Consider the following 24,071-nt stretch of genomic DNA (forward strand, 5'->3'; position numbering starts at 1 on the left):
CCACTGCTCAGTGCCCACTTTCCAGAAACCCACACTTGCCCATAACTTCAACCATACATGCTCACTGAAGATGAGTCTTATTTAAAGCCTCACCACCACATTCACCATATAGAAGTCAGCAAAGACAGCTGACCCACATATGACTGATCCCCACTGCTCTTCTCACTGTGGTTACGGTACTGGCCACAACAGCTGTGAGAGGGGTATGGGTAGCAGATTGCAGAGATTAGGAGAGTATGTCTCTTTTGCTGTCTTTAGCCCAGCCCTCTGTACTAGGAATACCACCCCGTTCGGGTGCTTTGGGATGGTTTTAGGGTGTTTTCCTCCTGTAAACAAACATCTAGATGCCCACGTAGAGAGCTGAATTTTGGATATCAAGTCTGTATAATATGTGACCTTCCTGGAAGTTAGTCAGGACTCTGGGGGCAGATTAAGACATAGTCCCTTACCCCTTTGCTTCTAACAACACCTGCTGGTTTTTGCTGAGGATGGTTTTCCAAGTGGACTTGCAGGGAATGCAGAGCTAGACAAACACACCGATGCATATCTTAGCAGGCCTTCAGAGCCAGGTGCAGTTTTGGCCTTTCTCAGACACCAGATTTCACAGTGAGCAGGACACCGCTTCCACCAGCTCCTATGCTCTGGGCCACATAGAATCACAGACAATGAGGGTGGGAAGGGACCTCAGGAGGTCACATCTAGTCAAACCCCCTGCTCCAAGCAGGACCAGCCTCAACTACATCATCCCAGCCAAGGCTTTGTCTAGTTGGGTCTTAAAAATCTCTGAGAATGGAGATTCTACCTCTCTGGGCAGCCTCTTCCAATGCTTTACTACCCCCTCCTAGGGAGAAAGTTGTCTTAATATTATAATATAATATTAATAATATAAATTTCCTTTGCTGCAACTTGATATGTAGGATGCTGCAAAACTGCAGCAAAGCCCCTAGCACTTTATGGACCCACACAGTGCTGCACCATATGGGACAGCAGCAGTGAAGCATCGCTGGCAGAACCCTCCCCACCCCACATGGGGAAGGTCTCCTGAGAAGAGGCCTGCAGCCTGGAGCTGGGACGCTGCAAGGTACACACGCACCCCGGCAGTCCCTGCCAGCAAGCAGCACAAGTGGGAGAAGTCAGATATAGCCTTGGATGTGGTACTGGGAGCAGTGGCCTCTGGTGGACATGAGTAACAACTACAATCAAAGCATCCTTTCTTCACCATCCAGGATGCGAGAGGGACCCAGGGAAGGCAACTATTAACCTCAGGACTAGCCCCCTCAAAGCAGGGTGATGAAAAAGCTGCTGCCCTCCCCTGCAGGCTTGTGGGAAGCTGCCACCCTCCTTGCCACAGCATCCTCCCCCTGTTGCAAGGTCTTGCAGCAAGCAGGAGGCAGCTGGAGGGGGGTACTTCAGCTGTTTGAGGGGAAGGAACAGCTGATGCATTAATCTCCACTTGGGCTACAGAGCAGGGGCTGTGATCTAGACTGCTCTTGCCTCACATCTGAAGCACATCAAAAGCAGAATCGTTAAATCATGCACTGCAAATTAACCTGGGCTCCATCGTTCTCCTCACTTCCCGCCATACTCTTACACAGAAACTTCTGGCCTGGACTCACAGGTCCTTGTGCTCCAGCTGGCTGCCCAGCTGGGGATGCATGTTACAACCTGAGCTCAGCTGCAACTCAGGCTGTAACCCAACTTTGCACCAAGGACTCAGGCAAGAGTCACTCATGGGCTGGTAGCTCTCCGATGCCTTCCCACCTACGAGGCAGGCAGCTGACACATGGGCATCATAATGATCCCCTAACTCACCAGGGTGAAGAACAAGGAATATATGAAGTATTGGGAGACACAGAAATTGGGCTGCCAGTGTCCAGACAGAAGAGGTTCAAGGGCCCAACTATTCTACGTTCCCCAGCCTAGCAGCACAGTTCTGGGTGCACAGGGCCTGGCTGGCCCATGTCTCACATACCTCCATGTGCCGTTCCAGCTCCTGGAGAACAGTAACGTATTTATCCAGCCTCACAAATGGCTTGCTGAGGCTTGTGGTCAAAATCAGAATCCCTGGGTTGGGTGCGCCCTGGTTCTCCATAAACTTCTCCAGTTCGTCGCTATAAATAGAGACAACAACAAGCAGCAGACTTCACCAGCCGCTCAGGGCTGTGTGTTACTCACTCCCATGCTCCTGCCACGACTCTGGCTTTCATCTGAGCTGCACTCTGTTCCCACAGAACTCCAGCTTCTCCCAGATCCACCAGTTGCTGGACACAGGGTGGGCCAGAGACTCAGCCTGGCTTTTGCAACAGAGCTGGGACATAACTCTCTAGCAAGCTCCTGGAAATGACTGTGCCTCAGGAATCTCTGGAGCACCGCGGGTCTGTCTGGGCTGGGCGGGGCAGTTGCACCCCAGGAAGAAGCAGCCAGCTCCCTGGCTGGTACACTTGGTCAGCTCTACAGCCTGTTTTGCAGAGGGAGGGATCTAAGACCCTCAAGAGTGATATGAGCCCTAGAGGCACTGCAGGAAGGCAGTGGAAGTGGTGCCCATGCTGCTTCCCTACTGTGGCTGGCCCCTGTATGAGATGCCTGCCACGGAGATATCATCTTTACTACAATAAAATCATCTCTACTACAATAAAAGACATCATCTGTACTACGAGTCCTGATTGCCACGGAGAGAGATCCTAGTACTCTCCTCCCTGGTAAGGCCCAGATAACAGCAGGCCCAAAAATAAGCAGCAGTATCTGCTCACATGACATGACACCTGGGGTCTGTTCTTACAAGCTGCAGTGGGACAGCAGGCCCAGTTGTGCTGTGGCTCTGTCTAGCTCTGAGGCCAGCAGCTGGCTGGTGCGCTCTCCTGGAGTTTGGTAAATGGGCCTCTTAATCACCCTGCTGAATAGCACACTGTGGGGGAGAAGGAGGTTTCTGTATTTAGAGAACATGCAACGCTTGCGCAGCTTTGGTTTGTAATGCTCTGGGAAGCGCACTTTGAGCTGCAATCAGCACATTTGCTAAAATAGTTTTAAAAGGGCTCTGGCTAATGAGGTGAAAGACAGAGTCATTTACAAAAGCCCCAATTTTCATCAGGCGAAATTAAAACCACACTTTAGGAGATAAGCACTTTGCTGGCCTCCCATTACAAACATACTAGAATTACACAGCAGAGCAGAGGCAGCAGCTCTCATGTCAGTGAAGCGGGCAGTCTCCACAGCTCTCCCATGTGCCCTGCAGCTACAGCTTATTCAGGAGATGCACCCTGAAGGAGGCCATTGCCATGATCTCTGCAATAGTTTACAGAGCAAGTCGAGCAGTCATTCTGTAGGACAGCTGCTTTGTTACAGCAATAGATGCCGTCTTTTCCAAAGCAACTGCCTGTACCTCCCTTCCTACACTAGATGCCTGGTCCTGGAAGGTGGCGAGCATTTCAGTTAAATCAGTGCAAGGAGATATATCTGGAATCTCACTGGACCAGGACCCTTGTGAGTGAGCGTGTATAGGTGGGGTAGACGTCCATAAGATCTGGACAGGGGTTAATGGGGTCTTCTGCACTTGCACAGGGTTGTCCCACGAAGCCAGCAGAGAGCTCTCATCTCCCTAACTGCTCGATTGACCACTCACCACAATCCCTCCATGAGCGGCTGTCCCTGGGTGGCAGGCAGGGAAGCCAGCCAGATCCATCCCAGAGTCTCCCCCATCTCCCAGTGTCAGCAGTGTTCCCAGAACCTTCCAAAGACCATGGGCAACACTGGACCCCATTGCCGAGATCCCAGTTGAGGACTCCCACTGAACTTCAACTTAAATGGGAAAGGGAATGACTTCCTCCCTCATCACAAAATGTTACTTGCCTGTGTTGTGTGAGGACGTTGACAGCAGAAGGGTGGTTAGCGCAGTATGTGAGGTACAGAGCTCTGAACTGTGGCATCAAGTGCATAAAACAGCCTCCCACTCTCTGCTGGTTTTCAGGAAGCCTGTAAACATAAACAGGAACGTTTTCAGAGCCTGTTATTTGGAGATGAGGTAACAAGATAGGTCCTCAGACATGACAGAGCAGCAGCGGACTGGCAACACTGCATCGTAACCTGCTATCAGTGCTGGACGCGGTCCAAACCCAACTTTGCAGGGTGCCTGTCCCACCCACACCAAACACACTGGCCCATGAGCGCTGGCTCCAACTCAGCAGTTTCGCTGGGATGTTCTAAGCCACCTTAGCTGCGCACATGCTCATTAGCTGAGATGACACTTGCACGTAGCCTTTGGATCGCTTAACTGCACAGCTAAGTGTGGGATCCAGCTCTGCAGTCCTCTTGCCTGGTGCTTTGGAAAGCACACGGCAGCCTGGGATAACAGAGCACCTGATCTGCGTGGCTCCTGCACCAGCTCTATGCAGGACTCAAGTAGGAAGTAAGAGAGAGAGAGGGGAAAGGAAAGGAGACCTGGAGCCCAAAAGGACTCAGTACTTTTTCCAGCTTCCAACTTCTGCCTCCCTCTGTTTGTTGCCTTTTTTCTACTATTTTCTGTCTTTACCAGTGAGGGAATCCATTCCCCCCAGTTTGAGTCCTGGCTCTGCACCACTCACATCACCTACAGGAGCATTTGGGATGGATACAAAGGATGTAGGTTGAGCTTTAAGGCACCCAAGAGAATTGGACATCAAAATCCTACTGGCTTCACGTTAGGATTTGGGCACTGTCTTTCATAGGTCCCCTTGAAAACCCGCAAATATTGTTTTTAGTTTCCCATTTAGTTTTATTTCTCTGCAGCTGGGCAGATACATTGCTATTTCTGTTACCTTTCCTGGTCCCCAAATCACTGACCTTCTCTTGAAGCAGGTTTATGGCACTAGCTTGGGATTGTAGGACTGATAGAGACTATCAGGGTCACTGGCCCTTGCAATCGCAGGGAGCCATGTCATAGACATGGTCCAAACAGGTCCATAAGAACATCCTGTTGGCCTCTCTTACATATCACAGCCACAAAACACATCCTAGTTCCTCATACAAGCTGGGGTCTTTCATACAAAAATCAAACGCCTCAAAAACTACCCTGTGTCAAAGGAAGAAAGCAGGAGAGACCAAGGGTACTGCCAATGCCAAGGTCACTGCAGTGGCAAGGAGTTTGTTAGGTAAAACATACCGAGATAATCCTAGGAACTGGACCATGCCCCATCCTACAGAGGAAGAGAAATTCCCCCTCTCTCCTGCAACAGCCTCTGCCAATCTGACCTGGTGGAAAATTCCTTCCTGACTCCAACTCGGTGTAAGCAGGACCCCCCGCCCAGCCAGGCACCCGGGAGGTTTCACAGTCCCACCTGGAGCACCAGGACACCCAGTCAATCACCGACGCTTCAGAGGAAAGTGGAGGGAAAAGTAACAGAAGTCAAGTTGTGTTCAAGGGGGTCAAAAAATTATTTCCTGGTCCCTCCAGGCAGCCAGCAGAAGGCCTGAAGTGTGAACCAATTAATTAACTGCAAGCTCAGCAAATACTGTAGTTAAATTGGGAGTTCAAGAGGAAGAAGGATGAATGAGAGAAGGAAACAGATCCCAGAAAGGATTGTCACAATGGCCCAGCCTGACCTCCTTCGTACAGACAAATGCTAGACTCTTCTGCAAGCTGAACTAGAGCACGCCCTCAGAAGGGGACCAAATTCCCCGCAAGATAGCAAGTCTTCCACTCCTCCCCCTGCTGTCTACCCCGCAGGGGTAGACTACCCCGAGGCTCAACCTCCCGCAGCTACTAGGAAGCCACATCTCACTTTGAGATCCTGCCTGCACCATCAGCAAAAGCAAGACACCACCTTCCTCAGATGCGAGTAGCCCACACAGCGATCACGCAGTAAGAAAAAAGTTAGTAAAGAGGCAAATTAATGATTTATCACCCTCCGTTGCAACAGTGGAAGCTTACTTTGCACATTCTTCCAAGGCTTGATTCAGTGTTTGCTGAAACGTGCAGATCTCCTCAACATTTCCCAGTAAGGATGCGGTATCCGCAGCACTGAGCCTGAAAGAATTAAGATAATGAAGAATGCTAGTGAGGTGCTTTACCACCGTTCAAAACAAATGGTGCTGTCTCTGTAAAACAAGCTCTGCAAATAACCTTTTCAGGGGTGCAGACAATCTAAAGTATTGGTTCCAACAGGCAAACTCGTTAATGTAATGAAGTACAAAAATTCACAGTTTGCAAATCCAATTAAAACATCCCAGAGAAAACATTTGCTCGCAGGAATTATCCCAAATTGGATTTTAATCGCTTAATCACATGAATCGTCTCAGATTGCTAAATTGTCCTAAATGAGAGGATTCCTTCTGGGGGTAGGGAGGAGGCCGGCGCAGCTATGTACTCTGAACTGTAGCAGGCTTGCCCTGGGTTGTAGCTCTCTTTGCAGAAGCAGAGCCAGAGATGGCAGCCTCTTCAGGGGATGGACTGTCTTTTAATACATGCATACCAGGCATGGCACAAACAGGACCTGACTTCAGTATGGCCACTGGAACCTGCTGTGCTACTAACAACAGTCAAATGCAAGTACCCTTGGTCTTCTGCCAGTCTTCGCCCCCTCATCACCTTTGCTCCCTCACTCATTTCAGCCTCATTCCTCTCGGTACCCTTTACAGTCCTGCAAGCATATCAGACTACTTGCCACATTTGATACAACATGAGAATAATGTGAGAAAAATCTCGCTCAGGGCTGCCTGCCTGGACTCTGGGATAAGAATGACACCATCAAAAGCCTTGGGGTATCATGGAGGTACCATGGCTTTTCAAGGGAGATCAGCCATGGCATCCCAGGACCTGGTCACAGCCAAATACACCGTCTCAGATTCTTCTAAAGGTTTGAGGAAGTCAGGCTGCTGTGGGGAAGTTTAGGAGATACTTGAGGAAAAAAAAGAGGAAATCCTCTCTCATAGAGGGCTTGAGATTCTGCCCTCAAAACTCTCCGAACTGGAAAAAAAGGAAGTCTAAGCAGTTGACCTCGGCGCTTGTGATCCACTGGGATTTCACCATCTTTCTCACGCTACAGACCAGCAGTGATCCACTACCTCCTTGTTCACAACTGCACAACCTCACCAGAGGAGGCAGGACGGAGGTACTCCGCTAAGTGGAATTATCCAAGCTTTTGTGCTGATTTCAGTGTTGCTCTCTGGAACAGATGACTGCGAAACCAAGGCAGGAAGCATAAGATCAAGCAAACGGTGCTGGAGCACATGGAGTCTATTGATGTGCAGACAACAAAGAGCTATCTGTGTGTACCACTGTTTGGACAAGCCACAAACAAAGGCTTTTCAAAATCCTAAGAGTGTACCTTCAAACTTATCAACTCTGAACTTTACTCCCCATCAGCTCTTCCCAGGATGAAAACCTACTGGTTTACTTCTGCAGCTGACAAGGACCTTCCAGATGTCTGTTTGGGCTGCACATGACTGCGGAGTATTGTTTCAGGTAAAACAAGAAAATACTTCAAGCAAATCACCATAGAGATGTTGGGTTGGTCTTTTCTAGCTCTCAAGTTCAGAATCAGCAAAAGCCAGGCCAACCATGGTTGATGCATTTCTTAGATTGTAGCCTGGTGAAGACATCATGTCTGGTGAAGAGATGACCAGGAGTTCCCAGCTGATGGTGAAAAGCCAAAAGAAGGACCATTGAAAGGGAATAAATGAGCATGAAGCATTCTATAGCTGACTTTCTGGATTGGTTAAAACAGAGATTGTGCCTAAGCTAGAATCCTTTGTCACCACGGGTCTGAACAAAAATTTGGGGGAAATGAAAGGGCAGGATCTGCCAGAAGCTTGGTTCTCCTGAGCACACAGAGAACTTATGAAATGCTGCACAAAGACTTCTAAAGAGCTGAAACTATCCCCACTTATTCACAAGTTAAAACGTAACAAAGAGTGTTAAAAGTTCCAGTGTTCGGTCCCTGTAGCTGGACTTGGACCTTACTTGTCATAGGACTGGAGGGGTCTCAAGTATGTTCCAAGAAGTGACTGGAGCTCCTTAGCATAGTCCCGTTCTGTTTCCAGGATATTTTGCAAGACCTAGAGAGAAACAGAAAATTGAGCCGATCTGAGCATTGGCAACTAGCCACATGAATACAATGTCAGCTTCCAGCAGTAGAGAAACCTGGAAGCAGATTTTAAACCCACTTCTAACTTATTCATGTCTTAAGACCATGCTAAATTCAAAACCGAGAATGTGCAATGCAGGCATGTGGATTCAAAATAGGGACTTAATCTTGCAAATCTGGAGTGTCTTTAGGAAAGCTGTAAAAATAAGCCTGTAAGGACAGTTGCTTTTCAAGTGTTCTTCTGTGATGCTGGCATATCATGTAAAGGCACATTTAAGTCAGGTATATGTCCCCACTTAGGGGCAGATTTCCTGCTTCATTGGCCATCTGCATATGTATGTACATTCCTGTTACGGGTAGGCTGTCACAGTAACAACATGCGAGTCAGGTATCTGCATATGCTTATGAGCACAACAACTTAACTGCGGCAGGACCCCGCTGGCTTCAGCACTGTTCCAGCCCAAAGAACGCCTCAGTGCCCACTTTATGGAGCAGCGGTGAACATGCTCCGGTCCTGTCTCCTGTAGCAGCAGTGTACCCAGACCTGTTGCAGCCTCCCCTTTGTCAGTAAGCAGGAGGCGTCACACTGTAGACCAAGGATCAGTGACAGACAAGACTATTTCTATTCTAGCCATTTCTACTGTCTGAACATGGCCTATTTCAGCTTCCACTTGTATAAAATAGAATCTGACAAATGCATTTAACCTCCAGCACCCAGGGATGAGGATGATGTCCACATACAGACATTTTAACTCTCTTTTTGGACTTACTGGGTATGTCTACAAGTGCATTTACGCCAGCTTAAATTTACTGAGCAATAAGTTACTGCGCAATAAGTGGGAATAGGCCAGCGTCTACACATGCAGGCATTAAAGCGCATTAACACTGTGCATGGACTGATTTGGGACTAAAGTTAGTCCCAACTCCACACATAGTGTTACTGCACAGGAAGGTGTCTACATGTGCACTACTGAGCAGTAAGTAATCAGGTGTAAATTTAATACCTACATGCTGCAGGTATCAAATTCACATTCAAGTCAGCATAAGTTTCCATATTTACTGCACAGTATGGGTATGCACATGTAGATGCACACCCATATTGCGCAGTAATTTTGGTTACTGTGCAGTAAATAAGCACATGTACACGTGTCCATTTTAGAGCAAAATTTAATCTGCCTTGCTCTCTTGCAAACTTGATTATCTCCCCACCTTTCAGAAGGTGGATAATTACTATTGGAAGAGAAGAACTGGAACAGCAGCATGAAGTTTTTTTAAAGTACTAACCTCGCGATATACTAAACTCTCATCTTTGCTATTTTAACTTTGCTGCCCATTTTAAATCACTCACATATGTAGCATCTCGTATTTGAGTTTTACTGTTTTGACAGCCAAGTAAACGTCTTAATCCAGTACAATCTCAAGAGTCACATTTAAATACTAAAAGCGCCAAATCCTCCGCTGTTATAAGTTATCTTACTTTCAGTGGAGTGACAATGACTTACACCTGGGAGAGAGCTGGGCTAGAAGATTAATGTTCTGCTTAGTAAAACATTTGCTCAGAACTTTAAAAACTTACCACGGGATAATAATTCTTTGTGAGCTGTGCGCTTTCAAGTCCTTTTAATGCTTTGGGAGAAAGGGGCTTATCTGTCAAGAAAAAAACCCCACCATAAATAACTTGTAATGCAGAATTGCCATTATTCCGTCGGATAAAGCCCTACCTCTATCTTGTCTGACAGACTGAAAAAGATGCCACGATCACCGAACCAGCAGCCCTATTGTGGAGTTTTTCTAATGAAACCTGAAGCAAAATGAATGTATGCATGAAGCTGACAGCTGTTTGAATCTCCTTAGAATTGCAACGCAGCAACTCTAGAATATTTTTAAGTTTGTTCTGAAATAGTTGGCAACTGTCCCAAAGCTGCAGGGGGCAAGAGGGGACTGGAACTGGGTTTGGCTCAGTCAATCTAAAAAAAGTAGATTCCACATGTTTTCAAATGCCAGGAATGCCGGATGCAGGATTTTACTTGGGGCTCATTGCTGATTCACAACTTACATTACACCAACTTTAAAAACAAACTGCAGTCAGACCTTTGAAAGGTGACATCTCTCACTGAAATTCAGGGGAATGTGGGCTCTGCTCCTACCTTGCTCACAAATGGGAAGACTCATGGTTCAACATGAAACACCTCTGCAGCTTTCACCCTTTGCTAAGCTGACACATAATAGTTCCTTCTCTGCGTATAATTTCCACTCCCCCAGCACACACAGCCGTGAATGCACAAAGTCCTTGTCCCATTGTTCTTTTCCCCAGAAGAAGCTGAGCAAGCAAGCCGATGTGCAATAACAAATCACCGTGTGTTCACAAAGGAGGAAACAAGCCTTCCAGAAGGAAGGTGCTCTTAATTTTACAGTTCCTCGGTAATCACCTCAAGGCTGTGGTATGCCTAGCATCTGCAGGGAGGCACTGTCATTTCAGGCCTTGCTTGTTCTCTCTTCCCAGAAGAACAGGTTTGACAGTACCCCTGGTAAAGCTGTACTGGGAAAAGAGTAAAGGTGCTGAACTGAGGCCCAATACTGCAGTCCCTCTGGAGGCCCAGCTCCTGTCTACATCAATGGGAACTGGGAGCACCTAAGAAGAGCTTGAAATATGCCACACAGAGTAGAGAGGGGTATTTTGTCCTGCTTTTCATCAGCAGCTTCTGAGACAGATAACAGGGGAGAAGCTGATGTTAGTAAATTTAGCTCACTGGAGACTGCAGCCTGTTGTGCTTTCTAATTATTGCCTTTGCAGCATTTCCTGTCTCCTCCACCCTCCACCAAGGGGCTGTGTGCATCACTTAAAGCAGTCGATGAAGCTTTGCTCCACACAGCTAGTCATTATAGCCCACAAGGTATACTTAGGAGAGAGGGAGAGTGGGAGTACAGACACTGTCATGTGACTGCAGCACTGGAAAAAGCCAGAGCAGTTGACTGTGCCGATGCAGCCAAGCTGAAACAGTCACAGGACTGACAACCAGTCCACCGCTTCATATTCTCAGGTCGGCTGCCTTGTTCTGTTATTTAGTGATCGTGTGTCATTCTAACCCTGCACCGCTGGCTTACAAGCACCTACTGACCTAGGCCACAGGGCCCTTTTCCAAGCTTAGTCCATCCTTAGACTCCAGGCTGACGAAGCAAACAGGATCCTGGTACAGGGTATGAGCAAAGCAAATTGGGCCATTTCTGTGCAGCTCCTGTTTGTGCGCACTGCAAAACTACCTGCAGCCTGGCACCAAGAGAGACTGCTCCTTCGCTCTGCTCCCTGCAGGAACGATCCTCCCTCCTCTGCTCAGCAGAGGTCTCTGGCACCATCCTGTACTCAAGGTGGGTGCTGGAGGGAGGATAGAGGAGCTACAAGACTGAAGGGGTCTGTTGAGCTCCCTGCAGGTCACTGGGAACCTTGGTAAGGCGCCTTCCTATTAATTCATGAAATCTTTGCCTGAGTTTGGCCAGCTTTAGGTGAATGGAATTGGCTTTTTTCTCCTGCCCACTTTCTTTCAGTAATATAATTAATTGCTCTTTGGTTGTACAAGAAGGCACGAAGACTGCACTGTAAAGTCCTGCAGCAGCCCCCATCTTTCTCTTGTATGGTGTGGAAGAGTGGGAGGACTGATCTGTCCTGTCTACAGGCCTGGCTGTGGCTTGGCATATGTATCTTCCAGGGATATGCTCTGCACATCAGTATGCTCATCAGTAATAAAAAAATACATACGTGCACCCTGGAAAGCAGCATGAGCTAGTGGATGGGACACTGGGGTGCTACTGAGGGGATGGGATTTTGTTTCCAGGTTGGCCATGTTATTTAATTCTGGGCACGTCCCAGCTTGTCTCTGCGCCTCTTTCCCCACCCACTCTTTGCCCCTTCGGACTGAAAGCTCGTCATGCCTAGAACTGCATTAAATACAGTGCCCAGGATCATGGGATGCCGTCCTGGTGATAGCCACTAGGTTCTGCTGTAATGACGATGATAAACCTTCACAATGAAAAGACTGAGGTTGTTTTTTGAACAAAATCTGACCATCATTCAATGGCCCCCACCAAAGCATTACAAACGGATACGATGAACTGTGCTGAAACAGGCCTGCCTTGGTTCGTGCTTGTTGCCTACATGGTAAAAACTACATTTCTGAAAAATTTTAAGAGAATTTAAGAGAAAACAGAAAGCTCTTGTTAATGTTGCCTGTAGCTTTGAAGCTCAAGATGTAGCCTGGGTAACCAGACTCTGGGAAGTCAGCCGCACATACGCATAAAAAATGGGAATTGTTCCCTACAGCCACATAGTTATTGCTGGCTTCTCCACCAAGACTGTGGGCACTCATCACGCTGCTCTCAGAAATGGCAGGATCAGTGGAAAACAACAACAAAAGGGCTTTGTGCTTAGAAATGGGGAAGACACATGAAGGCAACTGCAAAGGAGCACAGCCCGCTTGTTCCTCCCCCCAGGACCGTGGACACCTGCAGAGCTTGGGAAGCATGTTTTACTAGCCCTCTAGTAGTGAGCGATGCAAAGGGCTGAACTGTCTCAGTCTCACCCCATTCATTGCGCACGTGAACAGTATTTATACAAACAGCAGCAATTTCCCAAAGGCATCAGGGTTCAAAGCAACATAAGGGCGGTTGAAGACAATCTGCTTACCAGTGGACTTGATTTCTCTGACGTAGTTACTGGGGAACCAGCCCGTCTTGCCATTCAGGGTGCCTTCCCACCAGCCCCCTTCTTCAACTCTGGTGACATAGATGATGTCTCCTTTGTTAACCGAGAGCTCATCTTCGTTGGTCTGCTTAAAATTGAACCGGGCCTTTACCACCAACTGGTGACTGCCATTTTCGGTCATCTCCTAAAGAAACACACATCAAAAACAGTTCAGGAGGGGAGGTGGATGACAATGGCCCACAAGGACGCTATGCCTTTGTTGGGGCTGCAGCTCCATAGCAATCACCATATCTTATCCTTGTACAAAGCCTTGCATAAAAGGCTGTCAGTGTCCCCTGAAAGCACTGCTTGGGCCTCCCCCACACCAGGAGAGACTGGTCGGGATTTTGCTGCTCATTTACAGACAGGTATGCCTGTAAATTCCTCAAGAGCACACAGCCACCCAGCTGCAAGACTGGGAGCAGAGCTGAAGACATGGTTTCCCAGTGCCCCGCTCTAGTTGCTGCGATCTCTTTTTAGGCTAGGATGACGACTGCAGCCCTCAGACTGTGACAGAGCCTACCACGGGTTTGGACTGCCTCCGCAGCACCCTGGACTTTCTCGAAGCTGTTCCGTTGAAGCTGGCCTGGGAGCTACCGGCTGCCGAGCTAGGAGAGGACACACCTGAGCATGGCCCTGCCAGTGGCCGATCTGTGGAAGCAAGAACAAAAGCTGCACTGTAATCCGTGCTCTGCAAAACCATCTCCTTTGCATCCTAATGAAGAGGGGAAAATGCAGAGAACTGGAATGGCCAGGAACACAAAGAGCATGTGCACACGGGGAGTAACAATGAACCACTGACCCACGCTGGCTTCCCATGGGGGGACACGCAGTGCCTTTCTGTGGCACAAGTTAAGCTGCTTCTGAAGTGGACTGTGCTAACCCACTCCTAGGATATGTCTCTGCTGCAGGCACAGAGTCGACTGCACTGCAGCAGAGAGAAAACCAAGCTGGGTGAGGAGCTGGGCACACTAATCCCCACTCTGCTCCATGTTGCTGTGGCTTGAGTGCCGCAGCTCGCACAGGTATCGACGCTGAGGCCACTTCTGTAAAACCAGGCTGGAAGAAAACTCCTTCACTGTGAATTCACACCCCAGCTGTTTCACAATAGTTTCCTTGTGCAGACAAGCTCTTACTGGCTCAGTGTGTGCAGCTGAATGCTGCCCTACGTTATTCTGATTATTGTTAATGGACGGCTGCCATTAACCATGTCAATAAACAGCTTACAATGTGCTATACTTATGAGAATAAAGTCTAAGGCTCTTGCCCTCAAACGGTTCGCTGCAACCCACGGAATGACACCCCCACCCACCGAGAGCGCGCTTCTGCCTGCATTCAAACCACTGCTGTTACTTTCAAAGCAGAAAGGAAAACTCTGGCTGCTTCCTGGCTACTGGGTCCCACTGCAGAAAAACAATCAAATTGTGAGACTCGGCAAAGCTGTCGTATGTGACTGAGAAGGCAGGCGTGCTAATTCTGGCAGAGCAGGGGGACTGGAGGGCTTGCTCTCTTGGCTCTCTCGTTCCTTTCGAATTTCAGAGTGGTCCTGTGGGGCAGGAGGGGGAGCGGCACTCAGTCTTGAACACGGCCAGGAAGGTTTGTTGTCCAACACCTGTTGCAATCAGAAAATAAAGGACCAATTCCTGCAAGACAAGGCTGCCCTCGATGCTCACTGCCAGTGTGACGGAGGATGTTCCATTCAAACCCACTGAGTTCAGTGGGAGCGAAAGCAGCTTTCAGCTGGTAGGACTGGGAGAACGATGAATCAATTGGGCTTTTTCCCCCCCTCAGGGATTTTCTGTCAGACAAACACCAACTGTTTCTGGGGCCCTCTAATGATCAGAGTTGGCGGGAGCTTTTAGTAGCAATTTGGAGTGATTTTGCTTGCAGGCTTGCTTGGACTAGGAACTGCTCTTCTGCTCCGTGCTTGTACATCCCATTGCATGATCAGCGCCTTGTCCGGGTTTGCAGCTCGTGAATACCACGGCGACACGAGTCACAAATCGTGTTTGTGCAGAGGTTAGCGTGCTCATTCCCAGCCCCCATCACTCTGACACATCCTTCTGCCTCTGTTGTTGGCTCTCCGCACTCTTTCCCACCCCTAGACAATGCAACGGCCTGATGCGTGCAGTGAAACTAGTTCAAGGCTCCTGGAATTGTGATGGTGAAAGCAACAGCAATCAGTGCAAAGCAATCAGCTTTGCAAACACAGGGCTGTTTCCTGAAATGCCCTGACATTTGATCCGCAGTTTCAGCTGCTTTCGGTGTTCTTGGGGCTGGCAAACTGGCAGGATGGGCATGTTGCCAGCCTTAGTGGTTCCTCCCCTGATCTGTTCTGAAAAGAGAGGACATCAACCACAAGTCTGTATTCCCCGACCAACCCGAGCAGCAAGCAGCAGCTTGGGGAAATGCCTTGGTTACTGGATGGGTTACAGTTTTACCTTCCTCCAATTTCTGTGTTTGTACTTTTATAAATACCAGCAGCAACCTCAGGACAAATGTAACAGCAACTCTGACGGTTTGGCAGGAAAACATATCATTTGTGTTGCATCACGTTAGCATCCTATTTTATGCCTGCTCCAAAATGGAGTGTTGCTGAGCACAGCTTGCCATATGTTGTTAAAATATGGTTAAAATAAGCTGAGTTTTCTGTTCAGAGTCTTATATTATTTGAAGCACGTCATCATCGTTGGGTGCATTATAACATTATAGCCAGGTTTTTTTCCAAAATTAAAAAGCAGAGCAGTTGGTCTTGCTAATGTTCTGGAGACAGCTGCTGCGTTCTGCAGATATAGAGTTATTCTGCATGACGGCATCCAGGAAGCCACAACAGTCTAGGAGCATGCCCAGGAACACAGACGATGTGTACAGGCATCTGAACTCCCTGAGGACACAGCTGAGAGCGATGAGGCTGGGAAGGGTGTGAGGAGAGCAAATAATAAAGGCTCATGGATAGGCAGGGAGCATCGAGGCAAGCTCCCCTGCACTGCCCTTCTGATGTGACTCAGCCTTGAGCTGGAAGGACTGCAGGCAGTGATGTCTCGTCCTGGCATGCTGTGCAGTCCTTGGGCTCTTTGGTGCAACTCCCAACCTGGGAGCCACAGTCTGGGCCATCTGTGGTAGTGGTTTGTTGCCTAGGGGCTCCTTTTCCTTGGGACCAAGGCCAAACCACAAAAAAAGGTTTGAAGATTTAGAATGTGCTTTTTACCTTTGCCATTTCCCCAAAGTTTCTCTCTCTCTGAATGGCAGATGATATCACAGGCATCCACTTACATTACCATTTACAAGGAGAAAAACCAGATGTTCAAACAGACGTATATCACAAAACTGCCTGGGACCCCAGTTTCCCGACCCTCCTTGGTGAAGTAACAATGGTGATTATTATACAGCAAAATGAAGCCTCGACTTTTACGACGACTGTCTGATTGAAGCCCTCTGTGCTACAGGGCTGGCAGGGGAGGCCTGGCTTATCAAATGAGCTCAAAGCAAAGCTGTGCTTTGGCACTGCAGCTGCACTGCTACAGATGTGGAGGGAGAGAGGCAGCTTGCCTCCAGCAGGGCCAGCAGCTGCCACTGCTCATAAAAACAAGAACACTACAATCTGCCAAGGAAAATATACATCCACTGTTATGCAGCCAACTGTGTTTCCGTCAGTGGGTGCTCTCCACCCCAGAGGAGGATGCATTTCAAATATTCCACATATAAAGAGCTTGTAAGGCACTGCATATCCTTAGGACTGAAGAGTGCTAGATAAAAAAAAAGTAAGATGACCTTTATTAGCATCTAAACGCTATAAGGACTGATGATCTAAAACTGCCTGAAGAGTTCACTGACACTACAGGCCACCTTGGGCTCTATCTACTGGTAACACTTCTGTTACCGCATTACTGCCCTTCCTTCTCTCCAGCTTCAAGATGTAAGACACATGCTAATTGTGGAATTATTTTGCTCAATGGATGTCCACAGGCAATGTAGAGTTAATGGGTATGCGAGAGGGTCTCAATGCGTTGAAAACAGACGTTGTGTTTCTTCGAGGTTGTCCCGTTCCAACAGTTCATCCTCTGGCTGAAACAAACCTTGACTGATGAGGTCACTAATGATTTCCATAGCAGTTAGTTGATAGCACAGAGCCCGAGCTCCGGTATCAGAGACAATCAGTGCTGAGAAACCACCAGATCCTGTTTGCATGAAGATTTTTCTCCTGTACCTCTCAAGTGACCTGCATTTCATACTAGCATCCCATTGACTCACGAGATTTCTGAACTGGGTCAGTGGGTTCTCTTCATTTAACAAACCATTAAGAGCCTCTTAAAAATCTGCGGAGGCTGAAATGCTATTCATAGGCTTCTCGGGCAGAAGAGGGGAGCTGCAGAGAGGGCAGCTGCAGAGCCCGACAAGGCAGCCTCAAGCCCTGTATTTTCCTGGAGCGGCATTCAGGAAGGAGAGTCATCTTAAGGGGATGCACCTACTCGATTCAGGCCCCAAATCTTTATTGTGGTTGTTTGCACAAATGGGGCTTTATAAAACTTCAGATCAGCCAAACTGTTTCCATGGCTTTATAACCCCATTGAGAAGGTTTTCCCTTGGCTGTCAGCTTTCCCCTGTGGCACTGCACCACTGCAAGAGAGCCCAGCAAAAGAAACTAGGAAGAGAAGTGAAACTGGTTAGACTATTATCAAGAACCAAGCCCAGGATGATGCAGAAAGTCAACAGAGTTGCAATGGTGAATAGTAAACAGGGGTTTTTTGTATTCTTCTGGACTGTAATAACTAGATGTATAATTTGCAATGTAATAAGGAAGCAGGAGGGGCCTTAAAGTGCAGCATTTGTGAGTTTAGAGACTTCTCCCTGGGCCTTGGTCCTGAAACTGGATCCCCTTAGGTCCAGAGATCTGCCTATGCTAATCCAGCTGCAGGATCAGGGCCATAACTGTTTTCTCTTGCAACCTCTTTTCAGATCCGTGACATGTAGATCTTTCCCCCAGCCCACCCAGTAAGAACATCCTAGCTGCTCTCGTCTCCAGGAGACACTCTGCCCATAATTATTTCCAATGGTCAGCACAGATGCAGGGAATTCTGCCCATGAAAATAAAGTCAATCTGTTTTTCCAACTCCAGAGTATTTAGCTATTTCCTTTTGAACCTTCTGACTTGCAATCCTATTGGGTAGGAATTAAAATAAGTCTTTAGTGAGCAGCTAAATGCTGGGCAGAAAAAAAATAAACAAAGCGATCAGCTTTGCCTCTATACCTAGCTCCTCTGCTACCACCCCTGCAAAGACTAACGACAGTGGCACAAAGCACCCACCAGGCATTTGATGTCAGATCACGGCTGCGCAGCCTACAGATCTCAAGAAGGGAAAGAAAAGGTCACTAATACAATTTACGGAGCAGCTGGTTTGTTCTGACATTCAGTGAATGCACAATGCAGATAGCAGGATTTCACATGGACTATTTAAACCCTGATGTTTCCATTTGGGGGGCTAGAAGCTCCTTTACAAAGGCCTCTTTACAACAACCCACTTTATGATGTCAGAAGAGTGTAAAGGGGCCTTTGCATGAGTATCCAGCCCCACAAACACACACACCAGACATGTATACTGCATTTAAATCCATACCGTTGAGCCCACAGTAGCCAGGAGGTGCCTACAGACAGTCCTGTTTGCCAAGCTTCTGAAAATAAATCTAAAACGCTGAATTCCCAGGAAGGCCAGGTCACACCACAGGCAGGGTTTGACCAAGAGGATAAAACGTTGGCTACCCTTTTCTTACCTTCCGTGGCTTTGTTTACAGCTGTTAAGGTATTCAGGACCCTGGAGAAATTCTCTCCCGCATACAGATCATGTGCCTCAAACACCTGTGAAAGAGGAAATTTGTCAGTGTAACACAAAATATCTTACTAGCGCAACCTTACCTTCAGTCAACCACGGCGCTGACCGAATAGCTAGGTACAGCTGGCATGTCTGCAGGGATAGGAAGTTTCTCTGGAGCTGATTTGTTCAACTTGCTTTCTAGCTGGAGAGTTTCTGGGGTCCAGCTGGCAACAGGTACCGTAAAAGGAGTATGCGCCTCCACAGCAGCGACAAACAAGATTCAGATCTTGGAAAATGGGGCTGTTTGCTTCGAGAAGAGGTCGCTTTCCACTACCAAGTTAGTCATCGAAGCCAAAGGGGCCAAAGCTGCGAACAGCTGCAAAGCAAAGGTCCCAAACCCACCAGAAGCTCTACGCGGACAACACGGCACACTCACAAATTACTACTACAGGCGGCACGCGCTGGTTGTACCGGTCGTCCAGTATAGAAGATAGTCCATCCTGAAGAGTCGAGTTAGCAAGTGGAAAACTACATCTAGACGGGGGTGCTAAAGGTCTTTATGTCCATGCCAATGCTCTACTGGGGTCAGTGGATCTTCTGGACCTGACCCTGGCCATTTCCCAGAGATGAGGCAGTCTGGTTTTTCATGCTAGTCACCACCCCGCTCCTCAATACAGGAGAAATTTATTCTAGATCCTATGCAAATCCTTGCCCTTCTTGACATGGTGCACGGAGCATGTTCTGGGCATGCATTTTACCCGAGCCGTGCACAAAACACACTCCAACACAAGGCACTCTCTGCTTGCCAAGAGAGATGCTTTGGCTCGGGGCTTGAGCTACAGATCTGCAAACCCAACAAGCCTGGAAAGAGCTTCATCCCTTCCAGCCAGAACATCCATTTCCTCAAAGTTACCCTTACAATAGGGGCTCAATCTTTTTGCTTCCCATATGTAACTATGGATGCATTTGACAAATTCTTCGTAAAGCATTAGGGAAAAGTGCCCCCGCTCCACGCTCCCATAGCCTCCTCTGCTCAGCATATCTGCCACGCGCAGTACGGGCACATCGCACAGCTGTCAATGAAGGCAGTAAAATGAGCTCTTGGCTTTAAAAAAAAAAAAAAAAAATCAATGTAAGCACTTGCTACCTGCAGTCAGGCTTTCTAGATGAACATTATCAGAGGAGGTATTAAGACCAGGCGCAATATTGAAAGCAGACAGCTGCAGCACGCACGCTAATACTCACACTCCAGTAAGCCGAACGCTTCCCGAAGGCCGAGGAAGCTCCCCGCTTCTACTGCGCGGCTCTGCACTAACCTGTGCTTACACAATTCAGAGATATTTTTACATACCTGCAGCTACTCCAAGCAGATGGGCTAATATCCGCGTTGCATTTACTCTCAGGTCTGTTTCTACGAGGGCCACAGAGATGCCATCCTCTCTCCGACAGGAGAGACGGCTAAGGAAAGCCTGGCAGGACGGCGGCAGTGCCGGCTGCGTGATGTGACAGTAGCAGGGCGTCACTCTCCTGCCAAGCCAACCATCACAGTAAACGTGGGGATTGTGATGTTTGCTGCCGTTTCCCCGGGTGTATCATCTTCTCAGTCACGTCCTTTTTTTCTTCCAGTTCAGCAGGAAGAAGGAAAACAAGCCCAGACTCGAATGAGCAGCATTGATATTTTAGAAAGGAGTGAATGCGAGAAACGATGCAAGGGATCGATGCTCTCTCCGCGCACAGGATGAATCTGTGAGGCTTGCGTACCTTGAGTTAACACGCGGACGACGTGCGTGCGTGTGTGAATGCGCGTGCATCTAGCCACAGACTGTGTGCGTGCATGTGCGTATACTGAAAAATCACAGGAAAGGAGGGTTGAAGGGCCCTCCGGGGGGGTCACGTCTGGGCCAACCCCCTGCTCAAAGCAGGATCAGCCCCAAACAGGCCGACAGCACAAGGAAATCAGACAACTTCAAGGGCTGATCTAGACTGAGACACTGACTGGAAGAGCCTCCGCAGAGCAAGAGCATCTGCATGAAGAGCCAGTCCCGAGCAGCAACCACAACTCCCTGCCCGCTCCTCTGGCGCTTTCCTCCCGGCCTCTCCTGCAATCCCAGCCCAATGCACCATGTCCCTTTTTTTTGCATCGAGGAAGAGCAGCAAAGCCAGGAGCAAAATCCTGCCGGACTACAAAAGAGCAGGCTAGCTCGTCCGCTGCAACCGGGGTCCTACCCCATCTTACACGCGCCGGGTGCTTTTCCTACATGAGGAAAGACCCCCACCCCCCTCCGGCCACAAGGGGGGCATGCGCATAAAACCTGCTGGAGGGAGCAGATTAAAGCCAGACTGGAGCATCCTTCCTTGCTTGGGGGTGCAAAAAGCAGAGCACCCCTCTGTTGCACAGGAGCTGCTGCTTCCTGCGGGGAAGAGGACATGGGGATGGGGATGGGGATCCCCCCCCCAGACACTGGAGCCGGTCTAAGGCGAGCTACCGTACTGACCCAAAGCGCCAGTCTAGTGCGAGGTACCGTACTGACCCAAAGCGCCGGTCTAAGGCGAGCTACCGCACTGACCCAAAGCGCCGGTTTAATGCCAGCTACCGTATTGACCCAAAGTGCCGGTCTAGTGCGAGGTACCGTATTGACCCAAAGCGCCGGTCTAAGGCGAGCTACCGTACTGACCCAAAGCGCTGGTCTAGTGCGAGGTACTGTACTGACCCAAAGCGCCGGTCTAGTGCGAGGTACCGTATTGACCCAAAGCGCCGGTCTAAGGCGAGCTACCGTACTGACCCAAAGCGCCGGTCTAAGGCGAGCTACCGTATTGACCCAAAGCGCCGGTCTAGTGCGAGGTACCGCACTGACCCAAAGCGCCGGTCTAAGGCGAGCTACCGTATTGACCCAAAGCGCCGGTCTAGTGCGAGGTACCGCACTGACCCAAAGCGCTGGTCTAAGGCGAGCTACCGTACTGACCCAAAGCGCCGGTTTAATGCCAGCTACCGTATTGACCCAAAGCGCCGGTCTAGTGCGAGCTACCGTACTGACCCAGAGCGCCGGTCTAGTGCGAGCTACCGTACTGACCCAGAGCGCCGGTCTAGTGCGAGCTACCGTACTGACCCAGAGCGCCGGTCTAGTGCGAGCTACCGTACTGACCCAGAGCGCCGGTCTAGTGCGAGGTACCGCACTGACCCAAAGCGCTGGTCTAAGGCGAGCTACCGTACTGACCCAAAGCGCCGGTTTAATGCCAGCTACCGTATTGACCCAAAGCGCCGGTCTAGTGCGAGCTACCGTACTGACCCAGAGCGCCGGTCTAGTGCGAGCTACCGCACTGACCCAAAGCGCCGGTCTAGTGTGAGGTACCGTATTGACCCAAAGTGCTGGTCTAAGGCGAGGTACCGTACTGACCCAAAGCGCCGGTTTAGTGCGAGGTACCGCACTGACCCAAAGCGCTGGTCTAAGGCGAGCTACCGTACTGACCCAAAGCGCCGGTTTAATGCCAGCTACCGTATTGACCCAAAGCGCCGGTCTAGTGCGAGCTACCGTACTGACCCAGAGCGCCGGTCTAGTGCGAGCTACCGTACTGACCCAGAGCGCCGGTCTAGTGCGAGGTACCGCACTGACCCAAAGCGCCGGTCTAGTGCGAGGTACCGCACTGACCCAAAGCGCTGGTCTAGTGCGAGCTACCGTACTGACCCAAAGCGCCGGTTTAATGCCAGCTACCGTACTGACCCAGAGCGCCGGTCTAGTGCGAGCTACCGTACTGACCCAGAGCGCCGGTCTAGTGCGAGCTACCGTACTGACCCAAAGCGCCGGTCTAGTGCGAGGTACCGCACTGACCCAAAGCGCTGGTCTAAGGCGAGCTACCGTACTGACCCAAAGCGCCGGTTTAATGCCAGCTACCGTATTGACCCAAAGCGCCGGTCTAGTGCGAGGTACCGTATTGACCCAAAGCGCCGGTCTAGTGCGAGCTACCGTACTGACCCAAAGCGCCGGTCTAGTGCGAGGTACCGCACTGACCCAGAGCGCCGGTCTAGTGCGGGGTGCGGGGCGGGCGGCACCGCGGCGGCTCGGCGCGGGGGGGGCGCGGGCGCCGGCACTCACCGGCCGAGGCGGCGGCGGGCGCGGGCGGCGGCGGCTCTGACCCGGAGCCGGATCGGCGCGGAGCGAGGAAGGGGAAGTGCCGGCGAGCGCCTCCCCCGCGCGCCGCCGGGCCGGGCCACCCCACCCCACCCCGCACGGGGGCGCGGCGGCCCGAGCCGGCCGGGGGGAGACCGGGAGCCGGGTCCCAAGGGGCGGGGCCGGGCCCCTGCCGCCCCTCGCTCTGTGAGCGGGAGCCAGCCCCGGTGCCGGCCGGAGCAGGAAGCACCCCCGAGAAGCCGGGGACGCTGCCCGGAGACGGGCCAGCAAGCCCGCCGCGCCCAGGATGCCCGAGCCCTGCCTCCGGCATCAGTTCTGGACCGCCGCGGCCGCAAGATCACTGTCACGCCGCAGGCCCGGGGAGACGCCCCCGCTCCCTCCGGCAGCCGCGCCCGGGGCGGCCCGCAGCGCCCCCGCGCAGCGGGCAGGACCAGCGCAGGCCTGGCCGCCCGGCGCCGCGTCGGCTGGAAAGCCCAGACCAAGGCAACGCGTGCAAAAAGCCAACAGGCTGCTGAAGCGAAGGTGTCGGCACCTTGCGCGCTCTTGAAGTGGGGACAGATCGCTGCGAGAGGGGCTGGTGAAGGATCCACACGTTACTCAGGGAAGTGACATTTAAAAGAAATAAAATGTCCTTGCCACGTAGCAAACTCCGAGCCTCTCTGCTTTGTGTGTCCATCTGTTCAGTTAAAACACTCCTTCCTCGAAGTGTGAAATTCCCGGTACACTTCAGCGAAGCAGTTGGCTGCATTTTGGAAAGGAAGCGGATGAGAGAAGTATTGGACAGAGATCAAATATTAAGCCGGAATTTGGGCCTCCAGCCTGCACACATTGATGTACGTGTTTTAAGTACGTGGATTGTCACATTCCAGTCGATGGGACTAACTTCAAAGCACGTGCATAAGCGTTCGCAGAATCAGGGCCTCAAACATCCTAGCCGAGGTTTGTAAAGTTGTGATTGATGGCAGTCACTCATCGTGGTGCCCTGTGACCAGTGGGGTCCCCCAAGGCTCTGTCCTGGGACCCATCCTGTTCAACATCTTCATTAACGATGTGGACATTGGAGTCAGGAGTGGACTGGCCAAGTTCGCCGATGACACCAAACTTTGGGGCAAAGCATCCACGCCAGAAGACAGGCGGGTGATCCAGGCTGACCTGGACAAGCTCAGCAAATGGGCAGACGAGAACCTGATGGTGTTTAACACCGAAAAATGCAAGGTTCTCCACCTTGGGAGGAAAACCCTGCATCACCCTTATAGGCTCGGCAGTGCTACGTTGGTTAGCACTACAGAAGAAAGAGACTTGGGGGTCATCATTGACCACAAGATGAACATGAGCCTCCAAT

The 24,071-nt window shown here is 50.2% G+C and overlaps 1 protein-coding gene across 3 annotated transcripts in view; it reads right to left on the reverse strand.

Moving 5' to 3' along the window:
- The window catches only part of ARHGEF6 (Rac/Cdc42 guanine nucleotide exchange factor 6), a 51,237-nt gene that overhangs the window by 19,250 nt on the left and 7,916 nt on the right, over window positions 1-24,071 (reverse strand). Inside the window, exons 1-9 of one of the 3 annotated variants that reach the window (XM_090059000.1) lie at window positions 22,694-23,023; window positions 18,562-18,646; window positions 13,316-13,443; window positions 12,736-12,937; window positions 9,634-9,704; window positions 7,934-8,028; window positions 5,903-5,998; window positions 3,847-3,969; window positions 1,973-2,111 (exon numbers count right to left, since the gene is read on the reverse strand). In XM_090059000.1, coding sequence (XP_089915126.1) covers window positions 1,973-2,111; window positions 3,847-3,969; window positions 5,903-5,998; window positions 7,934-8,028; window positions 9,634-9,704; window positions 12,736-12,934 — 723 coding nt within the window. In that variant the 5' untranslated portion in view covers window positions 12,935-12,937; window positions 13,316-13,443; window positions 18,562-18,646; window positions 22,694-23,023. Of the gene's footprint in view, window positions 1-1,972; window positions 2,112-3,846; window positions 3,970-5,902; window positions 5,999-7,933; window positions 8,029-9,633; window positions 9,705-12,735; window positions 12,938-13,315; window positions 13,444-18,561; window positions 20,817-22,693; window positions 23,024-24,071 lie in introns of those variants that run through there. The other 2 variants (XM_090059001.1, XM_090058999.1) reach the window with 2 other exon arrangements.

This window comes from Crocodylus siamensis, chromosome 8, assembly GCF_052110815.1.
Source record: "Crocodylus siamensis isolate JL-2025a chromosome 8, ASM5211081v1, whole genome shotgun sequence".
In the NCBI taxonomy this organism is placed as follows: domain Eukaryota; kingdom Metazoa; phylum Chordata; order Crocodylia; family Crocodylidae; genus Crocodylus; species Crocodylus siamensis.